This window comes from Bos taurus, chromosome 29 (genome assembly GCF_002263795.3).
Source record: "Bos taurus isolate L1 Dominette 01449 registration number 42190680 breed Hereford chromosome 29, ARS-UCD2.0, whole genome shotgun sequence".
In the NCBI taxonomy this organism is placed as follows: Eukaryota; Metazoa; Chordata; class Mammalia; order Artiodactyla; family Bovidae; genus Bos; species Bos taurus.
Window position 1 is genome coordinate 39655066 of NC_037356.1, and position 26794 is coordinate 39681859.

The window sequence follows — 26794 nt, forward strand, 5'->3', positions numbered from 1 at the left end:
TGTAATATCCTTGAATCATCCAGAAATTACCCCTTCTACCCAGGTCTCTAGAAAAATTGTCTTCCAGGAAACCCTCCGTAGTGCTGAAAGAGCTGGGGACTGCTGATTTAGAGGACTGCTTCTCTGTTCCTTATGTGCTGCTGCTGCTACTGCTAAATTGCTTCAGTCGTGTCCGACTCTGTGAGACCCCATAGATGGCAGCCCACCAGGCTCCCCAGTCCCTGGGATTCTCCAGGCAAGAACACTGGAGTGGCTTGCCATGTCCTTCTCCAATGCATGAAAGTGAAAAGTGAAAGTGAAGTCGTTCAGTCATGTCTGACTCTTAGCGACCCCATGGACTGCAGCCTATCAGGCTACTCCATCCATGGGATTTTCCAGGCAAGAGTACTGGAGTGGGGTGCCATTGCCTTCTCCAGTTGCAATTCTTAAAAACTGGTAGTTAGATGCAGACTTGAGTTCAACAAATTTTATTGGAATATTTGTAGTTCCAATTGGAATATTTGTATTGGAAGATTTGTAGTTCCATACAGTACTTAGGGCATCACTTCAAGAGACATAATTGCTAGTTGCCTCACTTTGATGTATGCTGAGATACAGAGGGTCCTGATGTTGCCAACCTCATGCATGCATTATAAACTTCCCATTTGACCTTTCATCTTGCATTATAAACTTCCCCTTTGACCTTTCATCTTAAGGTTTTTGTCTTATGGTCTTATGGGCTTCCCTGGTAGCTCAGCTGGTAAAGAATCTGCCTGCAATTCAAGGGACCCTGGTTTGATTCCTGGGTTGGGAAGATCTGCTGGAGAAGGGATAGGCTACCCACTCCAGTATTCTGTGGCTTGCCTGGTAACTCATCTGATAAAGAATTTGCCTGCAATGTGGGAGACCTGGGTTCGATCCCTGGGTTCAGTAGATCCCCTGGAGAAGGGAAGGCTACCCACTCCAATATTCTGGCCTGGAGAACTTCATGGACTTTATAGTTCACGGAGTCGCAGATTCAGAAACGACTTTCACTTTCACTTATGGTTTTATCATCTATGGATGATCTTGGCCAAGATCCATTGATTCGTGAGGATGTTGCAAAACAGTGGTTTCTTTTTTCTACCAGTCCAGAATTTAATTCCTGGAATCCTTCAGTGAATAAGAACATTCTTTCAAACCTTTATAGTTACATGAAATATGCTTCACACAAAGATAGCACTGGAAAGCCAGTGCCCAGAATAGTGAGTTGGTACTCTTAGCAATCTGACACAGTGACAAATTAGATATTATCTGTTAACATTTGGAACTGTCGGATTGTTATATATTTAATTTGTTTATATATTTAATTTGTTTTATATTTTAATTTTTATATATTTAATGTTTAATTTTACACATTTAATTTAACTTGTTTAATATATTTAATTTGTTTAAATTAATATTTATTTAATATTTTTAGCATCGATTTGATCTGATGCTACAATTGTGTCATTTTTTCCCTCATCAGATGGATTCCTAAACTTTTTGTTCAGCTCTTGCTCATCTTTGAAGGCCCTCAAATTTCTGGTCCTTCAAGATTCTCAGGCTTATCTTGTTCATTCCCTGGTCCAGTCCTGAAATCAGTCATCTCTTCAAGAATCCACGGACCCTCAGGTGGGAAATGGAGTTTAGAGGCCACACGGTAGACCTCTGGATAGTCACTGTAGCCAAGTTGCCATTCCTTCTTAGGCTTTTCAGTTGTCAGAGCCAGGAAGTACCGATTTCTGTAAAAAAAGACAAATAAGGAAAATCATTAAATTGTACAAACTTATGTTATCAAGTTTTAGGCTATAGGGTTTTACCTACCGTTTTGTGTTTTAGACTTGAAACTTTTTTCTAGCCGCTGAAAACCTTGCTTTAGAACATTAGCACTAATTACTGACTTGCTTCAACCAATGACATGTATACGATACTTTCACAATAACAAAAGCAATATCACCCACAATAATATCACCCACAATAAGGGGACGGATAGGCTCAAATATTTTGCTTTTTTGTTTTTGGTTTTCTTTTGGATGTGAGAGAGTATTTTTTATTGTATTTGTCATTAGAAGACATTCCACTGTGAATGTAGAGTCAAATTCTGTGTTTTAGAGCCACTTAAATAATGTTTTGTTCTGTGCAGTCATGTCACCAACTTGATACACTCAGGCTAATTTGCTGTCAATTGTTCTCAACTTCTACAGATATATTTATTTATTTTTGATCTGTAACGTGTTTTCCTGGTTGCAAAGTCAAACTGTAAAACAAGAAAAATCACTTCTGTCCCTGGCCCTCATCCATATATTATATTTTCAGTAGGTTTAGGCTTATTCCTCCCCTCTTTCTTATTGAAAATAGACATTTTTGTGTAGGTAAAAGCAACAACTGTAAGCACTTTTCTGGTCCCTCTTTTTCAAAAAACTAAAAACAGTGCACCCTGAGGGTCTCACACATCCCACTCCTCCCTCCATCCACATCATACCCAGGTGCTGAGATGCCCTGTGCCTTATTCCACACTCCCCCATGGAAGGTCACTTTGGGTATATTTATAATATTTTGCTTTTACAAACGGTGTTGTAGTGAATAGCTTGTGCATATGGTACTTGTATTTTTGCCAGTGTATTTTTGGGATAGATCCCTAGAAGTAGAATTGCTAAGTTAAAGGGCATATGTGTGTGTCATGTGTTAGATGCTGTCAAATCCCCTCTGTAGGAACCGAACCACAAAAACTGGGTGTTAACAATGTGCAAAAATGAGGGATAAGACCCAGCACCCCATCTATACACACCTGGTGACCAGAGAGCCTCCCAATATTCTATGCAGGGGACAGGCTTGGATAGACCTCACATAGAAACACCCAGGCCCTGGGAGTCATAGAAGGAACCATGAAGCACCATCGCCTTTATTTTGTATGGAATAACAGTCTAAGTGGTAGCCCTGTTCATCTCAGGCTGAGCAGGAGCTCTGAGTGGTTTGTATTTTGTTTGTGTGTTCTTTGATTGATTAGACACTTTGCAATTATCTCTTTCTGTGTTTGGTTTGGCAGACAAAAAGTTGCAAGGCCTGGATCCTATTGCTATTGTTCAGTCACTCAGTCATGTATGACTCTTCGTAACCCCATGAACTTCGGCACACCAGGCTTCCCTGTCCTCCACTGTCTCCTGGAGTCTGCTCAAACTCGTGTCCATGGAGTCAGTGATGGCATCCAACCATTTCATCCTCTTTTACCCTCTTTTCCTCCTGCCCTCAATTTTTTCCAGCATCAGGTCTTTTCCAATGAGTTAGTTCTTCACATCAGATGGACAAATTATTGGAACTTCAGCTTCAGCATCAGTCCTTCCAATGAATATTCAAAGATTTCCTTCAGAATTGACTGGTTTGATCCCCTTGCTGTAAAAAGGACTCTCAAGAGTCTTCCCCAGCACCACAATTCAAAAGCATTAATTCTTCAGCACTCAGCCTTCTTTATGCTCCAACTCTCACACGTGTACTTGACTCCTGGAAAAACCATAGCTTTGACTATACGGACCTTTGTTGGCAAAGTGATGTCTCTGCTTTGTAATATACTGTCTAGGTTTGTTATCACTTTTCTTCCAAGGAGCAAGTGTCTTTTAACTTCATAGCTGCAGTCACTGTCCACAATGATTTTGGAGACCAAGAAAATTAAATCTGTCACTGTTTCCATTATTTCTCCATCTATTTGCCTTGAAGTGATGGGACCAGATGCCATGATCTTAGCTTTTTGAATGTTGAATTTTAAGCCAGGTTTTCACTCTCTTCTTTGACATTCATCAAGAGGCTCTTTAGTTCATCTGTGCTTTTTGCCATTAAGGTAGTGTCATATGCATATCTGAGTTTGTTGATATTTCTTCCAGTAATCTTAACTCCAGTTTGTGCTTTATCCAGCCCAGCATTTCCCTTGATGTAGTCTACATATAAGTTAAATAAGCAGGGTGACAATATACAGCCTTGATGTACTCCTTTCCCAATTTTAACCAATCCATTGTTCCATATCCAGTTTTAACTGTTGCTTCTTGACCTGCATATGGGTTTCTCAGTAGGTAAGTAAGGTGATCTAGTATTCCCAACTCTTTATGAATTTTCCACAGTTTGTTGTGATCCACACAGTCAAAGACTTTAGCAAGTCAATAAAGCAAAAGTAGATGTTTTTCCAGAATTCTCTTGCTTTTTCTATGATCCAATGGATGTTGGCAATTTGATCTCTGGTTCCTCTGCCATTTCTAAATCCAGCTTGTACATCTGGAATTTCTTGGTTCACATATTTTTGAAGCCTAATTTGAAGGACTTTGAGCATTACCTTGCTAGTATGTGAAATGAGGACAACTGTGTAGTCAATATCAAAATCAGATTGATTATACTTTTTGCATACAAAGGTGAAAGTGAAAGTGAAGTCTCTCAGTCATGTCTGACTCTGCAACCCCGTGGACTGTAGCCCACCAGGCTCCTCCATCCATGGGATTCTCCAGGCAAGAATACTGGAGTGGGTTGCCATTTCCTTCTCCAGGGGAATCTTCCCAACCCAGGGATCGAACCCAGGTCTCCCACATTGCAGGCAGACGCTTTAACCTCTGAGCCACCAGAGAAGCCCTGCATACAAAGGTGGAGAGGCTCTATAAAGTCAGCAAAAACAAGACCAGGAGCTGACTTGGCTCAGATCATGAGCTCTTTATTTGCAAATTCAGACTTAAATTGAAGAAAGGAGGGAACACAATTAGGCCATTCAGATGTGACTTAAATCAAATCCCTTATGATTATACAGTTTAAGTGACTAATAGATTCCAGGGATTAGATGTTATAGACAGAGTGCCTGAAGAACTACAGACAGAGGTTTGTAACATTGTACAGGAGGTGGTGACCAAAACCGTCCCCAGGAAAAAAAGAAATGCAACAAGGCAAACTGATTGTCTGAGGAGGCTGTACAAATATCTGAGAAAATAAGAGAAGTGAAAGGCAAAGGAAAAAAGGAAAGATATACCCATCTGAATGTAGAGTTCCAAAGAACAGCCAGGAGAAATGAGAAATCAGCCTTAAGTGAACAGTTCAAAGAAATAGAAGAAAACAATAGAATGGGGAAAATTAGAGATCTCTTCAAGAACATTTCATGCAAAGATGGGCACAATAAAGGACAGAAATGTCAAGGACCTAACAGAAGCAGAAGATATTAAGAAGAGGTGGCAAGAATACACAGAAGAACTATAAACAAGGATTTTAATGACCCAGATAACCTCAATGGTGTGATCACTCAAGTAGAGCCAGAAATGCTGGAGTGTGCGGTCAAGTGGGCCTTAGAAGCATCACAATGAACAAAGCTAGTGGAAGTGATGGAATCCAGCTGAGCTATTTCAGATCCTAAAACATGGTGCTGTGAAAGTGCTGCACTCAATATGCCAGCAAATTAGGAAAACTCAGCAGTGGTCACAGGACTGGAAAAAGTCAATTTTCACTGCAATGCCAAAGAATGTTCACACTACTGCACAATTGTGCTCATTTCACATGGAATCTATTAGGGAAGTAGAATTCTATCCATTTGTCCTCAACAAATGGATATTATTAAATTTATTGGTTTACATGACCCTGCTGATCCTTCTTTACAAATGGAAGGAAAATTAACACAGGTAATATGCATCCAGCCTCTTAATCAACCAACTTGAATTGAATCCCCTCTCTGTCCCCTCACTACTCCCACTTCTAGGACAGAAATAAAAACCTGCACAGCATGCAACCTGAATTCAGCACAAAGTTTTTTGACATTTGGCTCCCACTTGATCTCAGAGGGAGAGTAGTGAGCGGTCCTGAAGAGAGATCTTTGCTTCCTGCCCAAGAATTAAACCTGGGTAACTTGGAAGAAAACCCAGAGTCCTAGTCACTAGACCACCAGGAGCTAGAGGTTAGCAGCAGTGTGGTCCTGCTTCTTACCCCTGTTTGAAAGCAAGAATGTTTCAAAGAGGCAAAAACTGTAAAATCAGGTACAAATTGTATTATTAGAGACATGATATGATGTATGGGAGGGCACATAGGAAAACAATTGTTCCATTCACCTCAGAAGCAAGGCAGAGAAACACACAGGGAGGGAAAGCATATGGGCATCTTCTCTAACAAAGAGGAGTACAGTAAGTCAAAAACTAGGCAGAGACGATACCCAAAGAGGAGGGCGGGTGTCCTGCGTGAGAAGGAGTGCAGTATGGAGGTGAAGTAAATCATTTATATAGGACAATCCTTCTGGGTCTTTGTTTACCCTTGGCCAATTATCTTCTTTCTTTCTTCACACCTGACTGGTCCATGGATCCTCCCCAAGATGCATTCACAACTTTTTGCTAAGATGGATCCCACTGCACAGGCCTTTGGGTGCATGTCCACACTTATTATGGAGTGAGGTCCCCTCCCTTTTCCACCCCAAGAAGCCTTCTTGCGCATGTGCAGACAGGTAAATCTTCCTTGACCTCAGGAGTGGGCACCTTATCTCCTTGTTTTAGTAGAGCTCGGTTTTACCACTAACTTTGTCCTCGGACAGTCTGGGTGAAAACATACTCCACTTGTCAACTACCAGGTATCTAGCCCAGAGGTCAACTGTCAGCTACCTCATTTTGTTTTCGAAAACCAAAATAAAAAAGAGATAGAGATAAGTTGTCCGCATTTGAATCAAGAGATAGTACACAAATATCCAGACTTCTCTAAACGGAATCAATCTAAACAGAGCCAATCGCTATGCTTTCCCGCCTGGAGGCTGCTGGTTGGAGCTGAGGAGAGGCAGCTTCCAGTGCAAGGTCCTGTTATGCCAGGTATCCAGGATGCCCACCAAACACTATCATTCGTTTCTCTTGGGCCAGGGGTTTGTGAGAAATGACTTAGACTGCTAGCTCCTTAGGATAAGGAACACCTGTGTGTTACTCGACTTTGACTTTCCAACGTCCTACCCAGACCCCAGCACACAGTTCAGTTCAGTCGCTCAGTCATGTCCGACTCTTTGCGACCCCATAAATCGCAGCAGGCCAGGCCTCCCTGTCCATCACTAACTCCCGGAGTTCACCCAAACTCGTGTCCATCGAGTCGGTGATGTCATCCAGCCATCTCATCCTCTATCGTCCCCTTCTCCTCCTGCCCCCAGTCCCTCCCAGCATCAGAGTCTTTTCCAATGAGTCAACTCTTCGAATGAGGTGGCCAAAGTATTGGAGTTTCAGCTTTAGCATCAGTCCTTCCAAAGAACACCCAGGACTGATCTCCTTTAGAACGCACTGGTTGGATCTCCTTGCAGTCCAAGGGACTCTCAAGAGTCTTCTCCAACACCACAGTTCAAAAGCATCAATTCTTTGGCACTCAGTTTTCTTTACAGTCCAACTTTCACATCCATACATGACCACTGGAAAAACCATAGCCTTGACTAGGCAGACCTCTGTTGGCAAAGTAACATCTCTGCTTTTCAATATGCTATCTAGGTTGGTCATAACTTTCCTTCCAAGGATTAAGCGTCTTTTAATTTCATGGGTACAATCACCATCTGCAGTGATTTTGGAGCCCAAAAAAATAAAGGCTGACACTGTTTCCACTGTTTCCCCATCTATTTCCCATGAAGTGATGGGACTGGATGCCATGATCTTCGTTTTCTGAATGTTGAGCTTTAAGCCAACTTTTTCACTCTCCTCTTTCATTTTTATCAAGAGGCTTTTTAGTTCCTCTTCACTTTCTGCCATAAGGGTGGTGTCATCTGCATATCTGAGGTTATTGAGATTTCTCCCAGCAATCTTGATTACAGCTTGTGCTTCTTCCAGCCCAGCGTTTCTCATGATGTACTCTGCATATAAGTTATAAGCAGGGTGACAATATACAGCCTTGACGTACTCCTTTTCCTATTTGGAACCAGTCTGTTGTTCCATGTCCAGTTCTAACTGTTGCTTCCTGACCTGCATATAGGTTTCTCAAGAGGCAGGTCAGGTGGTCTGGTATTCCCATCTCTTGAAGTATTTTCCACAGTTTATTGTGATCCACACAGTCAAAGGCTTTGGCATAGTCAATAAAGCAGAAATAGATGTTTTTCTGGAACTCTCTTGCTTTTTCCATGATCCAGCGGATGTTGGCAATTTGATCTCTGGTTTCTCTGCCTTTTCTAAAACCAGCTTGAACATCAGGAAGTTTGTGATTCACGAATTGTTGAAGCCTGGCTTGGAGAATTTTGAGCATTCCTTTACTAGCATGTGAGATGAGTGCAATTGTGTGGTAGTTTGAGCATTCTTTGGCATTGCCTTTCTTTGGGACTGGAATGAAAACTGACCTTTTCCAGTCCTGTGGCCACTGCTGAGTTTTCCAAATTTGTTGGCATATTGAGTGCAGCACTTTCACAGCATCATCTTCCAGGATTCAAAATAGCTCACCTGGAATTCCATCACCTCCACTAGCTTTGTTTGTAGTGATGCTTTCTAAGGCCCACTTGACTTCACATTCCAGGATGTCTGGCTCTAGGTGAGTGATCCCATCATCGTGATTATCTTGGTTGTGAGCACACAGGGTTCCCCTTAAATGTTTGTTGGATGATATAAAGAATCTGGGGGATGCCTGCATCACATTTCTTCCAATACTGAAACCATGCAATTGCCGTACTGCTCCAGCCTAGATCTTTGATACAGACTGGCATCAAAGGTGTCCCTGACCTGTGCCAATGTCCCACTACCTAAAGCCACTTATATGTCACTGGGCTGCCCCTAAAGTCTTCACTTTGCTAGTGACTTCTTTTCCTTCTAGCAATCCCCTCTCCAACTGAGGACAGCCACATACATTTTATGACATGTCTAGGTATACCACATGAGATCACGAATGTCTAGCATGGCCCCCAGCATTTACTTTTATCATATTATTAGCAGTGTTTTGTCTCCAAGCTGGCAAGAGTCTCCACATACTTAGTTTAGTTTAATTTTTCATTCAAGCCTCAAAGAACAAGTTACAGTAGAAATATATGTATTCTGAGAATTGTCTAATCCAATGTCTACAGAAACTGATAGAGATAAAGATTTTATCAAGAGTTTGGTATTCTTTATCAGATCTATTAGTAGCCTAAAGGGGACAATTATGTCAGGTCAGAACATATATAGTTAGGAGCTCTTGGCCAGCACTGTATGCTAAGAACCCAAACTTCCCTGAGTCTTTGGACCCAGGAGAGAAGCATGAAGTGGCTTGTGCTGCTCGGGCTGGTGGCCCTCTCAGAGTGCATAGTCATGTAAGTATGGGGACTGTAAGTGGCATCATCTCTCTTTCTGGGATTTCTCTTTTCGTCCTCTTATTCTTCCACCCATCAGGGTTAGAAGAGAAAGTAATCATTCCCTGGCAGTCTTAAATTTCAGCTCTCACTTATTGATGAGAATCTTGTCACGGGCATCGTTCATGGGGCAGGCCTGCAGGGTTGCATAACTCTGGGAGTACCAGTCATATCATGACCTATATAAAAATGGCACTCCTTAGAACTGTTCAGTGCATGACCTGTGCAGCTGTAGGTGTGGTGCTGTAGAAAAGCATTTCTCCTGCATTTGCTTCTAGGTCTTCCCTCTGCTCTGTCTCCTCTTCTGTGTGTATGTATCAGTGTCTTCATCTGTGTAGGCTCCAAATGGTCATCTGGTTTACCCAAGATTACACAACAGAACCTGTGTGCAGACCTAAGTCTTTGACATGTCTTTGCACGGCATCCTGATAAAAGGTGACACTCATAAAAAGGCTTAGAAAATGCACAGTGCCATTACAATGCCAGATATGACACTCATACTTGGTTATTGGCTCTTCCTTTTCCCCGTGCTTGGTAAAAGAATCCCTATAACGAAGATGAAGACACTTCAAGAAGTGGTCTTGGAAGAAATCAAGCCAAAATATTTCCTGGAGGAACAATCTTATAGCCTGTCCCAGGAAACTACTCTTGACCACAAGTTCTCATCTCATCCCCTGAGGAAAATCTTGAACGTGAGCGTCTTGGGAGGATGGTGCTCCACAGCACCCCCTGAGGCTCTGGCCTAGCACTGGGGCTCATCTGGAGGTGCCAGGTGGGATGTTGGGGCTGGGGCTCCTGCAGGAGGCAGACACAGTGGGGAACAGGAACCCATTCCCAGAGGAGAAGGCAGTCGCATCCTCAAATCTTGGTCTGTGATAACGGGGCCCAGCAATGACCATTTGGCAGGTAAACATCCATTTCTGGGACAAAAATGTGGCATTAGTTTCAGGGAGATTATTCTTTCTGAACTAAGTGAGCCACTGATATAAGATGAATGGTGAGATGTGCCAAACAAAAGATAACACCAACTGCAAATCAGGTGTGAATCCCCAGGCAGAGAAAGTTCACCCTCCACAGATCCAGAAAAGGCACCAATTTACTGAGCCCCTAACGTATGTGACTCCGTAAAGGTCTAACACTATAGCTACTGTTTTATTTTGTTTCATTTTTAAAGGAGGGGGAGATGCTTATCTCTTGTTCAAGAATGCATAGGCAGAGAGAGTCAGAGAGAGTCAAAAATTGAATACATATCAAGAAAGGGGCCATCTTCGTGTTGTTGACAGGGCATGCTCTGAGATTAGCAGGAGTGGCCTGGGGTGAACTAGGAGGGCCACCTGGAGAAGAAGGTGATAAGGTTGGCCTTAAAGAGGAGACTGGAGAGCTTCTCAGATGAAGGGACCTCTGAGCAGAGGCTGTGAGGAAGGGCAATTGGAAAGTGATTTCAGGCCTTGGGATGCCCAGAGGGAGGCAGGATGCTATGAACGGAGGGTAGCCAGGCAGCCAAGTCTGCCCTAACCTCCCTCCTCGACCCCTGTAGATGGCCTACGTCATCAACATCACCATTGGAACACCCCCTCAAGAGTTCCGAGTCATCATTGACACCAGCTCATCTGACTTGTGGGTTTCCTCCATCTACTGTCAAAGTCCCTCCTGCTGTGAGTACCAGCCCCCCACCCATCTCGTCCTCCCTCTCCAACCCCCCACTCCATCCCTGGCACCTGACAGATACTCATCTCTTGTGTCGGCAGGTAAACACTTGAGATACAACCCTAAGGCATCCAGCAGCTTCCAGTCCGGCGATGGGAAACACATCAACCTCCGTTATGGATGTGGAAGGATAATGGGAGTTCTTGCCACTGACACTGTTCAGGTAACATGGGAACCAGGGCCTCAGTCAGGTCTGGTCCTGGGAGCAACCAATGCCTGCAAAATAGATGCACTACCAGCTTGGAGGGACTGTCTTTCTGAAAATCCCCTAGTGGCTGGCCACCTGCCCAGCAGGGCCCTGTCCCTGGGGAGACAGCTCCCCTGCTGACACACAAACTCCCAAAACAACGAACCCCAGAGAGGGGCTTGGGGTGTGGACTTGCATCTCCATTACCCAACGTTCATTTTGCTGGAGCAGGAAGAAGGGGCAATAAAGCACCCCCTTTTATATTCACAGGCTCTACAGGGCACTTTCATGGTAATAACTTGTTTTATCCTGCAACATCCCCAGGCAGGAGGTACTATTATTAGCTCAGGATAAAGACGAGGGACATGAGGTGCACAGAGCGAGAGCCTTGCCAAGGTCACATATTTTTTAAGTGGAGCTTCACTGACCTTCAGGACTCAAGTAGGTGTGGGTTTGGGGAGAGGATAAAACTGATCTGGGGCCCCTGAGGTAGCACAGGGCTTCAGGTATCCAGGCAGGGGAATCAGGGGTCACAGATGTAAGATGGGCCTGATAAAAGGGTTCTCACTCTAAGGGGCCTTTAAGACTAATAAAAACTATGGCCTGCCCCCCAACACACACAAAGTGCCTGAATATGCTCTCCCTGTTTCTCTGTCTGGGTCTCTGTCTCTCTCTGTCTCACACTCACACAGACACTTACACACAAGTGTGCACATCCCCAAAAGCCTGATATCCAGGCAGAATTTTCATTAGAACCCAGCCAGAGACATTGCATAATGGGCTTCTGTCTGCCTGGGCAGAGGCAGGATCCACAATCCAGTGCAATGAATTCAGTTCGTGTTTGTCATCAGATCATAGTGTTGCCAAAGAGAAGACTAGTCTGCTCTCTATTCATAGTATCCTCAGAGGGGAACCATTCAGTCCTGTCCTGAGTTTGGTTGCCCCACCTGTACAGAAGACATGAGACCAATTTGACTCATTCACATGCTGTTTGCAGGATAAGCAGGTATTGCTAAGATGCATGGCCCCACACAAATGGAACTCAAACTCCTGTCCCAGCTTGATATCCCCATCTGAGATCAACTGAGGATTCAGTTCTCTAGAGTGCTAATGGCATGTACAGTCCCACAGCCCAGTTCTAGTCCCACTTTCCAAACTTTACGTGGGCACGCTCTCCTCTCTCACAGATCGGGCGACTTATTGCCAAGTCGCAGACATTAGTCCTCAGCATGAATCAGCTCAGTGGGGCCTTGGAACATGCATCTTATGACGGCATCATGGGCTTAGCCCAACCCAGCCTCGCCATCCATGGGACCACCCCCATCTTCGCCAACCTGAATAAAAACGGAATCATTCCTGAGCCTGTCTTTGCCTTTTTCATAAGCAGGTAAGTCTGAGCTGGACAAGTCCTCTCTCCAAATTAACTGTAAAATGCTTTCAATTGCATGAAAAATTAAAGACTACCTCATCCAGAATATTCCTATGAGATGGTCTAGCCTAGGAGAACTACGGCCCCAGGATCACATCTGGCCCCATCACTGGGTTTTCATCAATACGGTTTCATTGGAACACAGCCATGCTCATGGGTCCAAGGGTGCAGTTTTGTCCAGGGAGGTGGAGGTAACAGGGAAAGCAATAGAAGGTGTCAGGATGTTGGAGGAAAAGGCAACAGGATTTGCTGATGAATTTGATATGGATGGAAGGACAGGGATGCTGGGAATGTTTCCTTCCTCATTAACATTTCACCGGGAACCCAGGACGAGCTACAGAATTTGTAAGAGCCAGCTCAAAAATGAAAATGTGAAACCCCTTATTCAAAACACATTAGGGATTTCAAGACAGGAAGAGTGGAGGTGGGCAGCCTGCTCAGCTTGAAGTTCCATAGATCGCACAGGTCACAGGCAAGAGAAGCCAACCCTGGGTGAGCCTGAACCCATATTTTTAGCGCCCTCAGACATCAGCTTTCCTGAAAAATGACAGGCTAGACAAGGAGGAAGCCCGACCCCTCCAGCATAGAGTCCTCCTAGGGTACATCTGAGCATTCAGCTGCTGGAAAGGTCCAGGCCTTCTTCAGAAGGATGGGTGGTCGGAGCCAGGCCTGGTTGAAGCCAGGCTGCTCAGCTTCGAACCTCTTCTGTGACACTCGTTAGATGGGGACCGACCCTGATCAGGTACTCAAGCTCTCCAAGCATCTGTTTCCGCATGTATAAAATGGAGACCGTAGTAATGCCTCTGATGGGTGAAGAAGTGCAGTCCTCAGACAGTGCCTGGTGTTACTCTCCTCCAACAAGCCCCTTCTTCTCTCTTCAGCTGGCCGCAGAAGAGCAGCTTGCTGATGCTTGGTGGGGTGGACCATGCCTACCACAAGGGAGCTCTCAAGTGGGTACCGGTGACCCAAACCCACTTGTGGCAGATAGCCGTGGACCGGTAAGCCTCCCCCTTTTAAGGCCACCCCAAATGATGCTCCCACACATGCACATGGACACATACAGTTCAGTTCAGTTCAGTCACTCAGTCGTGTCTGACTCTTTGCGACCCCCATGGACTGCAGCACGCCAGACCTCCCTGTCCATCACCAACTCTCAGAGTTTACCCAAACTAATGTCCATTGAGTTTGTGATGCCATCCAACCATCTCATCCTCTGTTGTCCCCTTCTCCTCCTGCCCTCAATCTTTCCCAGCATCAGGGTCTTTTCAAATGAGTCAACTCTCACATCAGGTGGCCAAAGTATTGGAGTTTCAGCTTCAACATCAGTCCTTCCAATGAACACCCAGGACTGGTCTCCTTTAGGATGGATTGGTTGGATCTCCTTGCAGTCCAGGGGACTCTTCAGAGTCTTCTCCAACACCGCAGTTCAAAAGCATCAATTCTTCAGTGCTCAGCTTTCTTTATAGTCCAACTCTCACATCCATATATGACCACTGGAAAAACCATAGCTTTGACTAGACAGATCTTTGTCGGTAAAGTAATGTCTCTGCTTTTTAATATGCTATCTAGGTTGGTCATAACTTTCCTTCCAAGGAGTAAGCGTCTCATAATTTCATGGCTGCAATCACCATTTGCAGTGATTTTGGAGCCCAAGAAAATAAAGTCTCTCACTCTTTCCACTGTTTCCCCATCTATTTGCCATGAAGTGATGGGACCAGATGCCATGATCTTAGTTTTCTGAATGTTGAGTTTTAAGCCAACTTTTTCACTCTCCTCTTTCACTTTCATCAAGAAGCTCTTTAGTTCTTCTTCATTTTCTGCCATAAGGCTAGTGTCATCTACATATCTGAGGTTATTGATATTTCTCCCAGCAATCATGATTCCAACTTGTGCTTCTTCCAGCCCAGCACTTCTCATGATGTACTCTGCATATAAGTTAAATGAGCAGAGTGACAATATACAGCCTTGAAGTACTCCTTTTCCTACACACACAAATGCACTCACAGTCACACACAGACATATGCTACACACACACACATAAAAACAGATATATAAACACATACATAGGCAAACATATAAACACACATAGACACACAAATGCATGCAAACACACACACAGGAACACACACCACCCATGAGTTCATAACTGCCTCAGAGCTCCTGATCAGGCCTCTCACCAGGATCCTGAAAGGGTCCAGAGAGGCCTGGGCAGCTGGGGGAGGGCTGCATTCCTGTGCTGTGAGGTAGGGAGCCTGGTCAGAGGACCTTACAGTGTGGTGAAAAGAGGATCAGGGGGCATTTCACCAACCTGAACAGGATTGTGTTAAGATGACCTACTGACCAGGGCCACCCAGGACCTAGAGTGTTCTCAGTACACAGAATTGCCAGTTGAAAAACTGAGAAAGTCCTGAAAAACTGGGAAAACTGGTCTCCTCAGAGAGAAGTTACCCAGCAGTGAAGAGAGTTTGGCTGCAGTCTTGAGACCTGAGAGCAAGCATAAGAAGAGACACCCCACCTGACCAGTGCTAATTACCGCCCAAACCGGGCACACAGTGGGGCAGGGCTGTGACTGAGTCAGGAAGCTGGGATCCAGGAGTGGCCTGAGAACAAGGGGCAATAATTGATGAGATTCTCTGTGATACCCTCAGGCCAAAGCTTCCCTGCTCTTCGGAGGCCCCTGGGTCTGCTCATGCTCCCCTACCAGGGGCCTCAGGGTCTGAGCTGGGTGAGGGGGCGGTGCTGGGAGACAAACTCTCCCAGGGCAGCCTGTGTCTCCCCCACCACCACTCTGACCATCTGCTGTCCTAGACACCTCCATCTTCACTGTATGGACCGACCCATCATTGGTGAGACACAGATACAGGTCTCTGGGTGTTCCTCATTCATTCATTCGACAAACATACATTGTGCATCACCTGTGTGCTGGGCACTTGAGGGAGGCACTGAGGATCCAACTTGCCCTTACATCTAGTGAGGCAGACGTGCATGAAACGACTCACACACACAGTGAATTACCACCTGGGTACATGCTGGACACAAGGAAGAGTCTACAGAGAGTGAGAATGACAAAAGCCTGATCTAGTCTTGGGGGAAGACTTTCCTGACATAGTGACAATTAACCTGGAAGATAAGGAGAAATTTGCTAAACAACAATGATGCTAAACAACAACTCATTGGAAAAGACTCTGGTGCTGGGAGGGATTGGGGGCAGGAGGAGAAGGGGATGACGGAGGATGGGATGGCTGGATGGCATCACCAACTCGATGGCGTGAGTTTGAGTGAACTCTAGGAGTTGGTGATGGACAGGGAGGCCTGGCGTGCTGTGATTCATGGGGTCGCAAAGAATCGGACACAACTGAGCGACTGAACTGAACTGAACTGAACTGAAATGAAGCTTGAAGTCAGTCAAGAACTTCAGACACTTTCATTTATATATAGGCTCCAGAGGGTGCTAGGGGTAAAGAACTTCCCTACCATTGCAGGAGGTGTAAGAGTTTTGGGTTTGATCCCTGGGTCAGGAAGATCCCCAGGAGAAGGGCATGACAATCTACTCCAATATTCTTGCCTGTAGAATCCCATGGGCTACAATCCATAGGGTCACAAAGAGTTGTACACAAGTAAAGTGACTTACTAACTAGGTCTTTCCTACCCTGCCTTTATGTGTCATAAGATTATATTAATAGATAAAGTATTGGAGATGAAAAAAAAAAAAAAACAATGATGAGGTTCTTCTAGGAAGTTCGCCAGTACAAGCCCAGGCCCTGAGCCTGGTGCCTGCAAGATCTGAAAGGAAGTTAAAAAGATTATGTGACCAGAGAAAAGAAAAACAGAGTCAGGGCAAGAGCTGAAGAGCTGTTCAGGAGAGAGTCAAGGAAGGGATAGTGATGGGGGGGGGGGTGGGGGGTCTCCAGAGTGACCCTACTGCCTGCTTTGTCCCTCTGTCTCTCAGCATCTCCATGAACAAAAAAGTGATTGCTTGTTCCGGTGGATGTCAGGCCATTTTGGATGTCGGGAGCTCATTTTTGTTTGGCCCAACTGACAGAGTCAGAAGCATCCAGAGGAGCATCAACCCCAGCCCCCTCCAGAATGAGCAGGTGAAGGGTCATGCCACAGAGTCATTCTTGTGCTCCCCACACACCAAGGATCACCTGGGTCAACCTCTCTCCTGCTTTCTTTTACAGCAATTGATTTTGTGTAACAGCACCATGACCCTGCCTCCTGTTATCTTCACCATCAATGGCATGGACTTCCCAATGTCCCGTAAATACTACATCCAGAAGGTGAGAGGACAACCCTGGGGGCTGGTTCCCAAATCTCAGACTTAAAGGACCCCTTGGGCTCCTGCTGGGAGGAGTGCGCCCTCTGCAGGCCTGGTCACATCATTGCTGCACCTCAGATGCTGCTGAGTCCCTGTGGCTGGGCCAGTGCCTCCCACAAAAACCAACCACGTGAGAGGAAAGGGCAGTCTGGGACATCCATCCTCCTGAACTAAATGTGGAGACACCACTCCATGCTGGCATGGTGGGAGTCACAAGGAGAGGGGAACACTAAGGGCCTCAGGTTTCCCAGAGCTTCAGTTCAACCAGAGACCTCAGATGCAGGAACACAGAAAGTCAGCTCTAGCAACCCCTGAAACAGAACAAGTGACAAGAAGGATGGCTGGGAACAGTCCCAGTGTGCTGTGCCACCATAGTGATTAACAATCTCCCCTTCCCAACATGAAAGTGTCCAGATTGAGATCATAAATTACATGCTTATGCTAGAACTTCGCTGCAACGCTGCACTCTGTGAGTTGGGATACCGACCCCTCTGTGGGGAGGTTGGATGCTACGGTGAATAAAGGAGCACAGTGACTGCTCAGCCCCAGCACATGGTGGAGGCTTGATGTCAGCTCCCTGTGGGAGTTCAGAGCAGGCTGATGGGCTCAAACAAGACTTTGAGGAAGAGAGGGAATTGCAGTAATTCTAAACCACCAGCTTCATGGAGGAATGAGGAAGCCTTCTTGGGTTGAGGCAAATCTATAATGGATTCTATGGTACCCACGGGGGCTGTGCAAAGGTGCCCGGGGGCACATAGTGGTGAGGAGGGCTGCAGACCAAGGCAGCGCCAGGGTAAGTCACCCAACCCAGCCTGGAGTGGCCAAATAATGTGAGTGTAGGACCAGAAAGTTTTCCTAGACAGCCTGAGAGCACTATAAAGAACATGTTGTGACAATGCTATTTACAATGGGTAACCAACAGCAACCTACTATGTAGCACAGGGAGCTCTGCTCAGTGTTATGTGGCAGCCTGGATGGGAGGGGAGTTTGGGGGAGAGTGGATCCATGTATACGTATGGCTGAGTCCCATTGCTGTCCACCTGAAACTATCACAATACCGTTAATTGGCTATCCTCCAATACAAAATTAAAATTTTTTTAGAAAAAGAATGGGTTGTAGGCAATGGGGAGAAGAGTAGGTATTCCCTGTGGAGAAAACAAGAGAGCAGGAGTCAGAAGAAAACAGCAGAGTGTGATGGGGAGCTATGGGCCATTCTTTTCCTTTAAAAAAAAAAAATACTTTAAAGTAGAGCTGATTTACAATGTTGTGTTAATTTCTGCTCTAAACCTAAGTCACTCAGTTTTATATATATATAAATGTATACCTGCTCTTTTTCGTATTCTTTCCCATTACAGTTTATCATGGGATACTGAATACAGTTACCTGTGCTGTACAGTAGGACTTTGTTGTTTTACAGTCTCTATATATTAGTTCGCATCTGATAATCCCAAACTCCCAGTCCTCCCCTCCCCATACCCCTCTGTCATGGCAACCACATGTTTTGGCCCTTCTTGTTCCTATACCCTCACTTCTGCAGCTGCTGTGAGAGCCACTGGATTCTTCCCAAAGAAGGGGGGAAAATGGGAAAGCTCTCTGCTCTGGATATTGAGGGGGATGGCAGGTAAGTGCTCACGCTGACTGGTGTGTATTTCTGTCTCCCCCAGGTTTCTAAAGACATCTGCTTTATAACCTTTAATGGGGGCACAGAGTACATTAGCCCCTCAGAGACCTGAGTCCTGGGTGACATCTTCCTGAGAGCATATTTCACAGTTTTCGATCAGAGTAAAAACAAGATTGGCCTGGCTCCCTCAGTGTAAATGCTGGGCTGCTTCAGGAATCACTCAGGCCCACTCCAAAGACCCTCACACGTAGGGCACTCCCACCCAGGGATGCTGGTGAACTGTGTTTGGTGCTATGCAAGCCCTGTCTTCAGAAAAGAATAAAGGATTTCATCTCAATAGAGCTAATACAAATGGTTGCTTCTGTTTGGGTTGGGGAGGTGCATCATAATTGGAAGGATCTAGAATCAAGTCTGAACCACAAGTAAAAGGATCCCAACTCCAATTGGCTTCAAGAAAGGAGAGACTTATTGAAAAGACACTAGGGATCTGAGATGCAGGAACTGGAGCAGATCCAAAGATCTCAGGGACTGGACCCAAGAAATCAGAAGCCATCAGCTCACACTCTGACACCCTCACACTTCCCCTTCTCTCTTCTTTGATTCTCTTAGCCTGACAGCTTTCTTCCCTAAGGTTTCTACACCTAGTGAGAGAGTTTCAAGCTGCCTGCCTCACGCCTTTCTCTCTCTAAGGCAACTAACCAGTAAGGAAAGAAGCTCAGAAGACATCAGGGTTCAAGGGAGTGCTTTGAAGGGACCAACTCTGATCATGTGTCCAGTCCTGGACCAAGCACCCTGGCAGGGGCATGGAGTCCTATAGCTGGTTTAATTCATCACCTGGCCCTGCCTGTGATGACTGTGTGTGCTTGACCAGTTCCTCCAGAACCACATAGCTGAAACTGGGGAGAGGCAGCCCCAAAGAAGTGAAGAGTTTATGACTGAACCACCAACTCCACCACTTCCCATCCAGATGGATAGGGTTACAGTGCCTGCACACTCAGTCATATCTGACTCTATACGACCCCATGGACTGTAGCTCCTCAGTCCATAGGATTTTCAGGCAAGAATACTGGAGCGGGTAACCACTGCCTTCTCAGGGGAACTTCCCAACCCAGGGATCAAACTCATGCTTCCTGCACTGGAAGCAAGATTCTTAACTCTGAGCCATCTGGGAAGCCCCCTTTCACAGTGATGGTAAGGGGTAAAAAAATAGCTTCTATCCTCCCTGTCTCAGAGGAACATTGGCAGTAACTTTCTGCTCCAGGGGGATCTCAGTGAAGTCCTTCAAGTTGAGATGGTTTCCTTTCCTCCTCCTACCCCTAGTCACCAGCATTCTGCAACCCATACCTGCTGTGTCCTTCCCAGTCCCACTTCCCAAGGTTCAGGCCTGTGTGCATCCCTGAGCCATTCCTCTCCTCTGGGGTCCAGCAGGACCCTTCCATTGGCCTCCAGTGCTGCTGGGGAGGATGCCACTCATATAATGGGGGACCGTCAGCCTTTCTGACTTCCTTCAGGGGTAGAGCTCTAAACCATTTGGTTCGAGTTGCCATGGATTGACACTGTGAGAGTGGAAGCATCACTTTCTCTCACCTGGAGACCTGAGGCAGAGGCCCTGATGGGGACACCAGGGTCAGAGGCAGAGAAAAAGATAAGAGAAAAGAAAAAAAAGAAAGAATAAGTAACATGGAAAACAGACCCAATTCAATGCATAGTATTGAAAGGTTGCTGCTGTGAGCTGTGTGTTACACTGGGATTTGTGACCTCTGGAGGAGAGGATTTTGATCTGGGGGCAGAGACATGGCTAGATTACTTGGAGCTTTTTGTGTAGCAAAGTTTTATTAAAGCATAATAGAGATATGGAAAGCTTCTGACATAGACATCAGAAGGGGACAGAAAGAGTGCCCCCTTGCTAGTATTTAATAAGGTGTTTTGTGTCTGTTAGAAAGCTATTAACCAGATAACAGACACCTCAATGCTGAGGGAGTTTCACAGGACCTTCTCCCATAATATGCATTTTTGAGATAAGATGGCATGAGGTGTGTCATCCCCTGGCCATAAAACAATTAACAGGAATACTAGTTGGTTGAGCCATTTACAGCCCAAGGTTTGAGAAAAGAAAAAGAAAATTGGTCTTAGGTGGAACCATTTTGAAGAAAGATTCCAAAGCAAATACATAGTTTCGTTAACATAGCTTAGGAAAAAAACATTTCCATAAGAAAAACACATTGGGTAGCTCAAGGCAGAACCATGTGTCATCAATACAGAATTTAAAGAAGATTCTTTGAATTTTGTGTGGAGAAGGAAAAAACATCTGCCACTTGCAGTTTGTTATTTCCTTCTGCCGCTTGGGGTCCTCTGGCCTTCCTACCTGTTACCCTCTCAGTATGGGCCTTTACTCTACAAGACAAGCGTCAGCAAGAGAGATGTATTCCTCATTCCTTCCGCATCTTTCATTCACTACAAATTTACTAAGCAGGTACTATCTGCCAGGTGCTGTGGTGGACCCCAGGGGAGAGGGATGGGTTGGAACCCACCACCGAGTCGTGGAGACAGATAAAGAGACAATGCTAACGGGGAGCGCCAGATGGAGAAAACGGCAGGGTTGTGGGTAAGAGGCCAAGAAGTGAAGAGCTTCCTTTCAGGGAGACATGGAAAGGCTGGCATAGGGCAAGTGGAGGGTCACTGACTTCAGGCTTGTCACCTAACCCTGAAACACACCCATCTACCTTGCAGTTGCCATCTGTGTGCGAAACGGCCACGTGTCCAAGGTTGCCTGTGCCTGGCCCCTTCAGGTGACACTGGATTATGATCACCTTGACAGTGAATATCATGAACTGAGCTAAATGGAGACTCAAGTGAACAGTCTGTTAAACTCATTTTCCAAGTAGTGTTCATAGAACCATAAGCCATGATTCTGTTGGTAAGAAATGACCAATAAGTGTAAGAAGCACAGCTCTGGTCAATTACATATGCTATCTTGCTGTCTCCACACAAGCCTGGCAAGGCATGTCCCCCATTGTACAGATGGAAGAAGTCTCCTCCGATCTTCTTCATCCGTACTGGAGACAGGCACATAATAATCCCACAAGTAATACATGTTGACTAAATGAATGGGTGCATTTACAGATACTTCCAATAGAACACATTGGTGCATCCATGTTGGGAGACACACATGGTCTCAGCACGGCTACTGCCATAATATGAACTGGAAAAGGTCAGGCTTTGCCCCCCTAGATAAGCTGGGTCTGATCGGCTAGGGCTCTCCTAAAGCTAGGGCTGGAGCTGGTGTCTGTTAACGAGCCTCCTGTTCTTGAAAAGTGAAAGTGAAAGTCATCCAGTTGTGTCGGACTCTTTGCAACCCCAAGGACTATACACCCATGGAATTCTCTCGGCCAGAATACTGGAGTGGGCAGCTGTTCCATTCTGCAGGAGATCTTCCCAACCCAGGGACTGAAGCTAGGTCTATCACATTGCAGGCGGATTCTTTACCAGCTGCGCTACCAGGGAAGCCCCTCCTGTTCTTGAGGCTCTATGTTTGTAGACTGTGCCACCAACATGAGGATAAATTCTGATCTCCAAAGCAATAATCTTACCCCACCTTCCACTTTTATTGTTTACAAATTGTAGATCAAAGAGATGTATACCTTAGGTGAGAGAAACAGTAGGGAAAAAATAGCAAAAAGATAGGTCTGGAACACTTCTTTAAGAGTGTAATTTTGCTCAATCTTTCTGAAGATGTTTTGTCCTGAATATACATATGGCCTTTGTTCCAGCAATTTTGCTACTAATGATTATGCTACAGCGATGGTCAAAAGCAGCCACCAACATAAATAAGCAAGAATGAAGTCCTCAGAGTCTCCTACAAAAGAGACTATCTGGGACATCCCAAGGTCAATTCAACATAGAGTGTCCACAGCATAGACAGACCATCACACAAGCAACTGCCTGAAAAATTGTTTTTAATGTTATGGGAAGTCATTCCAATAGGACATTGAAAGAAAAGAACAGGATACAAAACAGCATGATCCCAGGTTTGCAGAGCAGTTGGAACACAGTGCAGCCTCCTTGCCAGGCATGGACATTCTGCCTGGGTTCAAATCCCAGGGCAGGAGTCAGACGGTTGGACAGACCGAGGTAACAGCAAGGCCACCGTGGGAGCCACTGCAGGTGCATGAGGCCCAAGACAGGGTGGGAACAGCTGGGAAGTGGGTAGGAAGTCACACAGCATCCACAGGTACAGAGACAACAGCTCTTTAGGGGACGATACCTCCCACTCTAAGGAGATAGGACTGGGACCCAAGCAGGAAAGGAAAAGGTGCTAATATGTGTTCCTTCCACTGAGAAGAGAAAATATATAACTGTTTCCTCACTAACAAACCCTGAGAAACTTCCTCTTTACCTTTCTCTCCTCCTTCCTTCCTTCCTTTCCTTCTTTTGTCTCTGCTGTGCTTTCATCCCCAAGAGCTCACTGTTTCCATTGTTTCCCCATCTATTTACCATGAAGTGATGGGACCGGATGCCATGATCTTTGTTTTCTGAATGTTGAGCTTTAAGCCAACTTTTTCACTCTCCACTTTCACTTTCATCAAGAGGCTTTTGAGTTCCTCTTCACTTTCTGCCATAAGGGTGGTGTCATCTGCATATCTGAGGTTATTGAGATTTCTCCCGGCAATCTTGATTCCAACTTGTGCTTTATCCAGCCCAGCACTTCCCATGATGTACTCTGCATATAACTTAAATAAACAGGGCAACAATATACAACCCTGATGCACTCCTTTCCCAGTTTTGAACTGTTGTTCCATGTCCAGTCTAACTATTGCTTCTTCACCTGCATACAGATTTTTCAGGAGGCAGGTAAGATGGTCTGGTATTCCCATCTCCTGAAGAATTTTCTACAATTTATCGTGATCCACACAGTCAAGGCTTTGGCATAGTCAATGAAGCAGAAGTAGATGCTTTTCTGTGCACACCGTGGGCCTTTACTAACCCTCACACCATGGGAAGGAGTCATGAAGTCTCAGATATTGGCCCTGCTGCTTGCATTCTTACCTTCAACTTCTTCCTGCTACTTTCTATCTTTACAAAATCCAGCTCACCTACCTCAAACACTGGGAACTCGATCTATTGGATGAGAGTAAGGCCCCCATGGGGAAACAGTGGAAACAGTGTCAGACTTTATTTTTTGGGGTGCTCCAAAATCACTGCAGATGGTGACTGCAGCCATGAAATTAAAAGACGCTTACTCCTTGTAAGGAAAGTTATGACCAACCTAGATAGCATATTCAAAAGCAGAGACATTACTTTGCCAATAAAGGTCCATCTATTCAAGGCTATGGTTTTTCCAGTGGTCATGTACGGATGTGAGAGTTGGACTGTGAAGAAAGCTGAGCACCAAAGAATTGATGCTGTTGAACCGTGGTGTTGGAGAAGACTCTTGAAAGTCCCTTGGACTACAAGGAGATCCAACCAGTCCATTCTGAAGGAGATCAGCCCTGGGATTTCTTTGGAAGGAATGATGCTAAAGCTGAAACTCCAGTACTTTGGCCACCTCATGGGAAGAGTTGACTCATTGGAAAAGACTCTGATGCTGGGAGGGATTGGGGGCAAGAGGAGAAGGGGACAACAGAGGATGAGATGGCTGGATGGCATCACTGACTCAATGGACGTGAGTCTGAGTGAACTCCGGGAGTTGGTGATGGACAGGGAGGCCTGGCGTGCTGCGATTCATGGGGTCGCGAAGAGTCCAATATTCATTGGAAGAACTGATGCTGAAGCTGGAGCTCCAAAACTTTGGCCTTCCTGATTTGAAGAGCCAACTCTTTGGGAAAGACCCTGATGTGGGGAAAATTGAGAACAGGAGAAGAAGACAGCAGAGGATGAGATGGCTAGATAGCATCACTAACTCAACGAACATGAACAGGAGCAAATTCTGAGATGGTAGAAGGACAGGGAAGCCTGGTGTGCTACAGTCCATGGGGTCATAAAGAGCTGGACACGATTTTGCAACAGAATAAAAAAAGAAAAAACAGGAGCAGGCACCAGATTTACTCTCCTACCTCAAACAACACCCAAGCAGACATATTAAACAAAACAACAGTTTTCAAACATTGGACATCTGGCAACAGAGGATAGATTCCTCAGAGGGAGGAACAAAGGAAATGAGCTCTACATAGAATCAACTCTAGACAATGTTCCAAATGTTTCCAAGTCTAGACACTGTTTCCAAGCCTGGAACAGGAAGCATATATCCAAGCAAAGCCCTACAGTCTCCTCAAGCTGGGAATCTGGGGTTCTAGGTAGCCAGAGTTCACAGGAGAGCGCTAACACAGAGAACTCTGGAAATCTATCGAGATGCCACTCCTATTTTCAGTTGAGTGTTCATAGTACTGGTTGGGATTAGAGGAAACAATCCAGGAGCCTCAACTTGAGCCAAGACTAATTTGTGTCACCACCTAACAGAGTGGAAATATTTCATAATTCACAGGACATCAAGAGGGTGCTGAAGAGGATATTGCCTTGAATGGGGAAAAGTAACCCTGGTCTAAAGGTCTCCTCTCAGCTAACAAAGCTGAACAGCTTGCCTGTAAAAAAAAATAAACTATTTACAGGAAATTAACAGTGTCCCCAAATAGTGCCAGAAATATTTTTTAAAATAAAAAATCCAGCACCCAAAAGCATAAAATTCCTAACATCCAATCAAAAATTTATATACATACAATGAAGTGAAAAATATGATCCATAATGAGGGGGAAAATTAATCAGTAGAAACATTCAAAAATACAGATAACAGAATTAGCAGGGAAGGACATTAAGATGGTTACTACAATCATATTCCATACATTTAAGAAGCTAAAGAAGATTGAACATTTTAAGCAAAGACATGGGAAATATTAAAAAGGTCCAAATCAAAATTCTAGGAATGAAGTATACAGAATGAAAATTACAGCAGATTAGATACAACAGAAGAAATGTTCAGTAAACTTGAAGAAACAGCAACAGAAACTATACAAAAGGAACCACAAACTTTTAAAATACAGGCAAAAAAATTAATTGAGCAACAGGGAGCTTTGAAACAACTCTAAGAACACTAAAATATATAACTGGAGTTCCAAAGAAGCAAGAGATAAGAGAGAAAATTCCTGAAAATAACTCGGTGTAAAATTTCCAAATGTGATGGAACCTTTAAGACCACAGATACAAAAAATCAATTAACCCAAACACAAGAAATAGGAAAACTACACCGAGGCACATCATAAATACATTGATTCAAACAAGTAATAATAAAAATTGCCAGAGGGAAAAAGACATATTGCCCACCAGCCCCATTACCCAGGGTCCCATGTGTCTCAGACTCTAGGCATGAGCCTCAGGCAACTGTACCTGCACCCCAGCGAGCAGGTTCAGGCAAGATAGCTGCCCAACATGTAGATGCAGAGCACAACCTTGAGTCACAGCATGCCTGTCAGAGGGAATTGCAAGGAAAATGCCTAGCTGACATCCTCAGGTCAAATTAAAATCTATGATCTGGAGGCTGAAAGTGGAATACATGTATGTGTTAATCACTCAGCCATGTCCAGCTCCTTCTCACCCCGTGGACTGTAGCCCAGCAGGCACTTCTGCCCATGGAAATCTCCAGGCAACAATACTGGAGTGGGTTGCCATCCCCTTCTCCAGGGGATCAGAGGGACCCAGGAATCAAACCCAGTTCTCCTGCATTGCAAGCAGATTCTTTACCATCTGAGCCACTGGGGAAGAATGAAAGTGGACTAGAAGAAACTTGAGAATTAAACCCAACTACAGTAATAGTCATATTAAAAGTATGTGGTCTAAACATCCCTTAAAGGGCAGAAATTTTAAAATTGGATTTTAGAAAATACAAAACTCATCTACTGCTGCCAACAAGATCCACTTTAAATACACAGACACAAATACTTCAAAAGTAAAAATATGTAATTTACCTTTAAAATATGTTATTTACCTTTAATTATGGTAAAACATTGTGGTGGTGGTTTCGTCACTAAGTCACGTCCAGCTCTTGCAAACCCATGGACTATAGCCCACCAGGCTCCTCTATGCATGGGATTTTTTCAGGCAAGAATACTGGAGTAGGTTGCCATTTCCTTCTCCAGGTGATTCCTAACCCAGGAATCGAATCCCAGTTTCCTCCATTGCAGGTGACTTCTTTACTGACTGAGCTACCATTTACCATTTTAAACACTTAAAGTGTATAATTTTATGACATTAAATACATTCACACTGTTGTATGAGCA

At 44.9% G+C, this 26794-nt stretch overlaps 1 protein-coding gene across 1 annotated transcript; it reads left to right on the forward strand.

The window, feature by feature from the left end:
* Window positions 1–9173: 9173 nt before the first annotated feature.
* Window positions 9174–18714, forward strand: LOC521902 (pregnancy-associated glycoprotein 2). The gene is made up of 9 exons (XM_002707800.4): window positions 9174–9226; window positions 9807–9957; window positions 10803–10920; window positions 11014–11135; window positions 12347–12546; window positions 13470–13586; window positions 16538–16682; window positions 16770–16868; window positions 18571–18714. Exons 1-9 carry the CDS (start codon window positions 9174–9176, stop codon window positions 18637–18639), a joined length of 1074 nt encoding a protein of 357 aa, XP_002707846.2. The 3' UTR covers window positions 18640–18714.
* Window positions 18715–26794: the final 8080 nt, after the last annotated feature.

Excerpts from the sequence above, each read along its gene's own strand:
- LOC521902 (XM_002707800.4), top strand. The coding sequence starts at position 9,174 with ATGAAGTGGCTTGTGCTGCTCGGGCTGGTGGCCCTCTCAGAGTGCATA. Across the intron at positions 9,958-10,802 it reads CCCTGAGGAAAATCTTGAAC|ATGGCCTACGTCATCAACAT; the intron begins GTGAGCGTCTTG and ends CGACCCCTGTAG. Across the intron at positions 16,869-18,570 it reads GTAAATACTACATCCAGAAG|GTTTCTAAAGACATCTGCTT; the intron begins GTGAGAGGACAA and ends TGTCTCCCCCAG.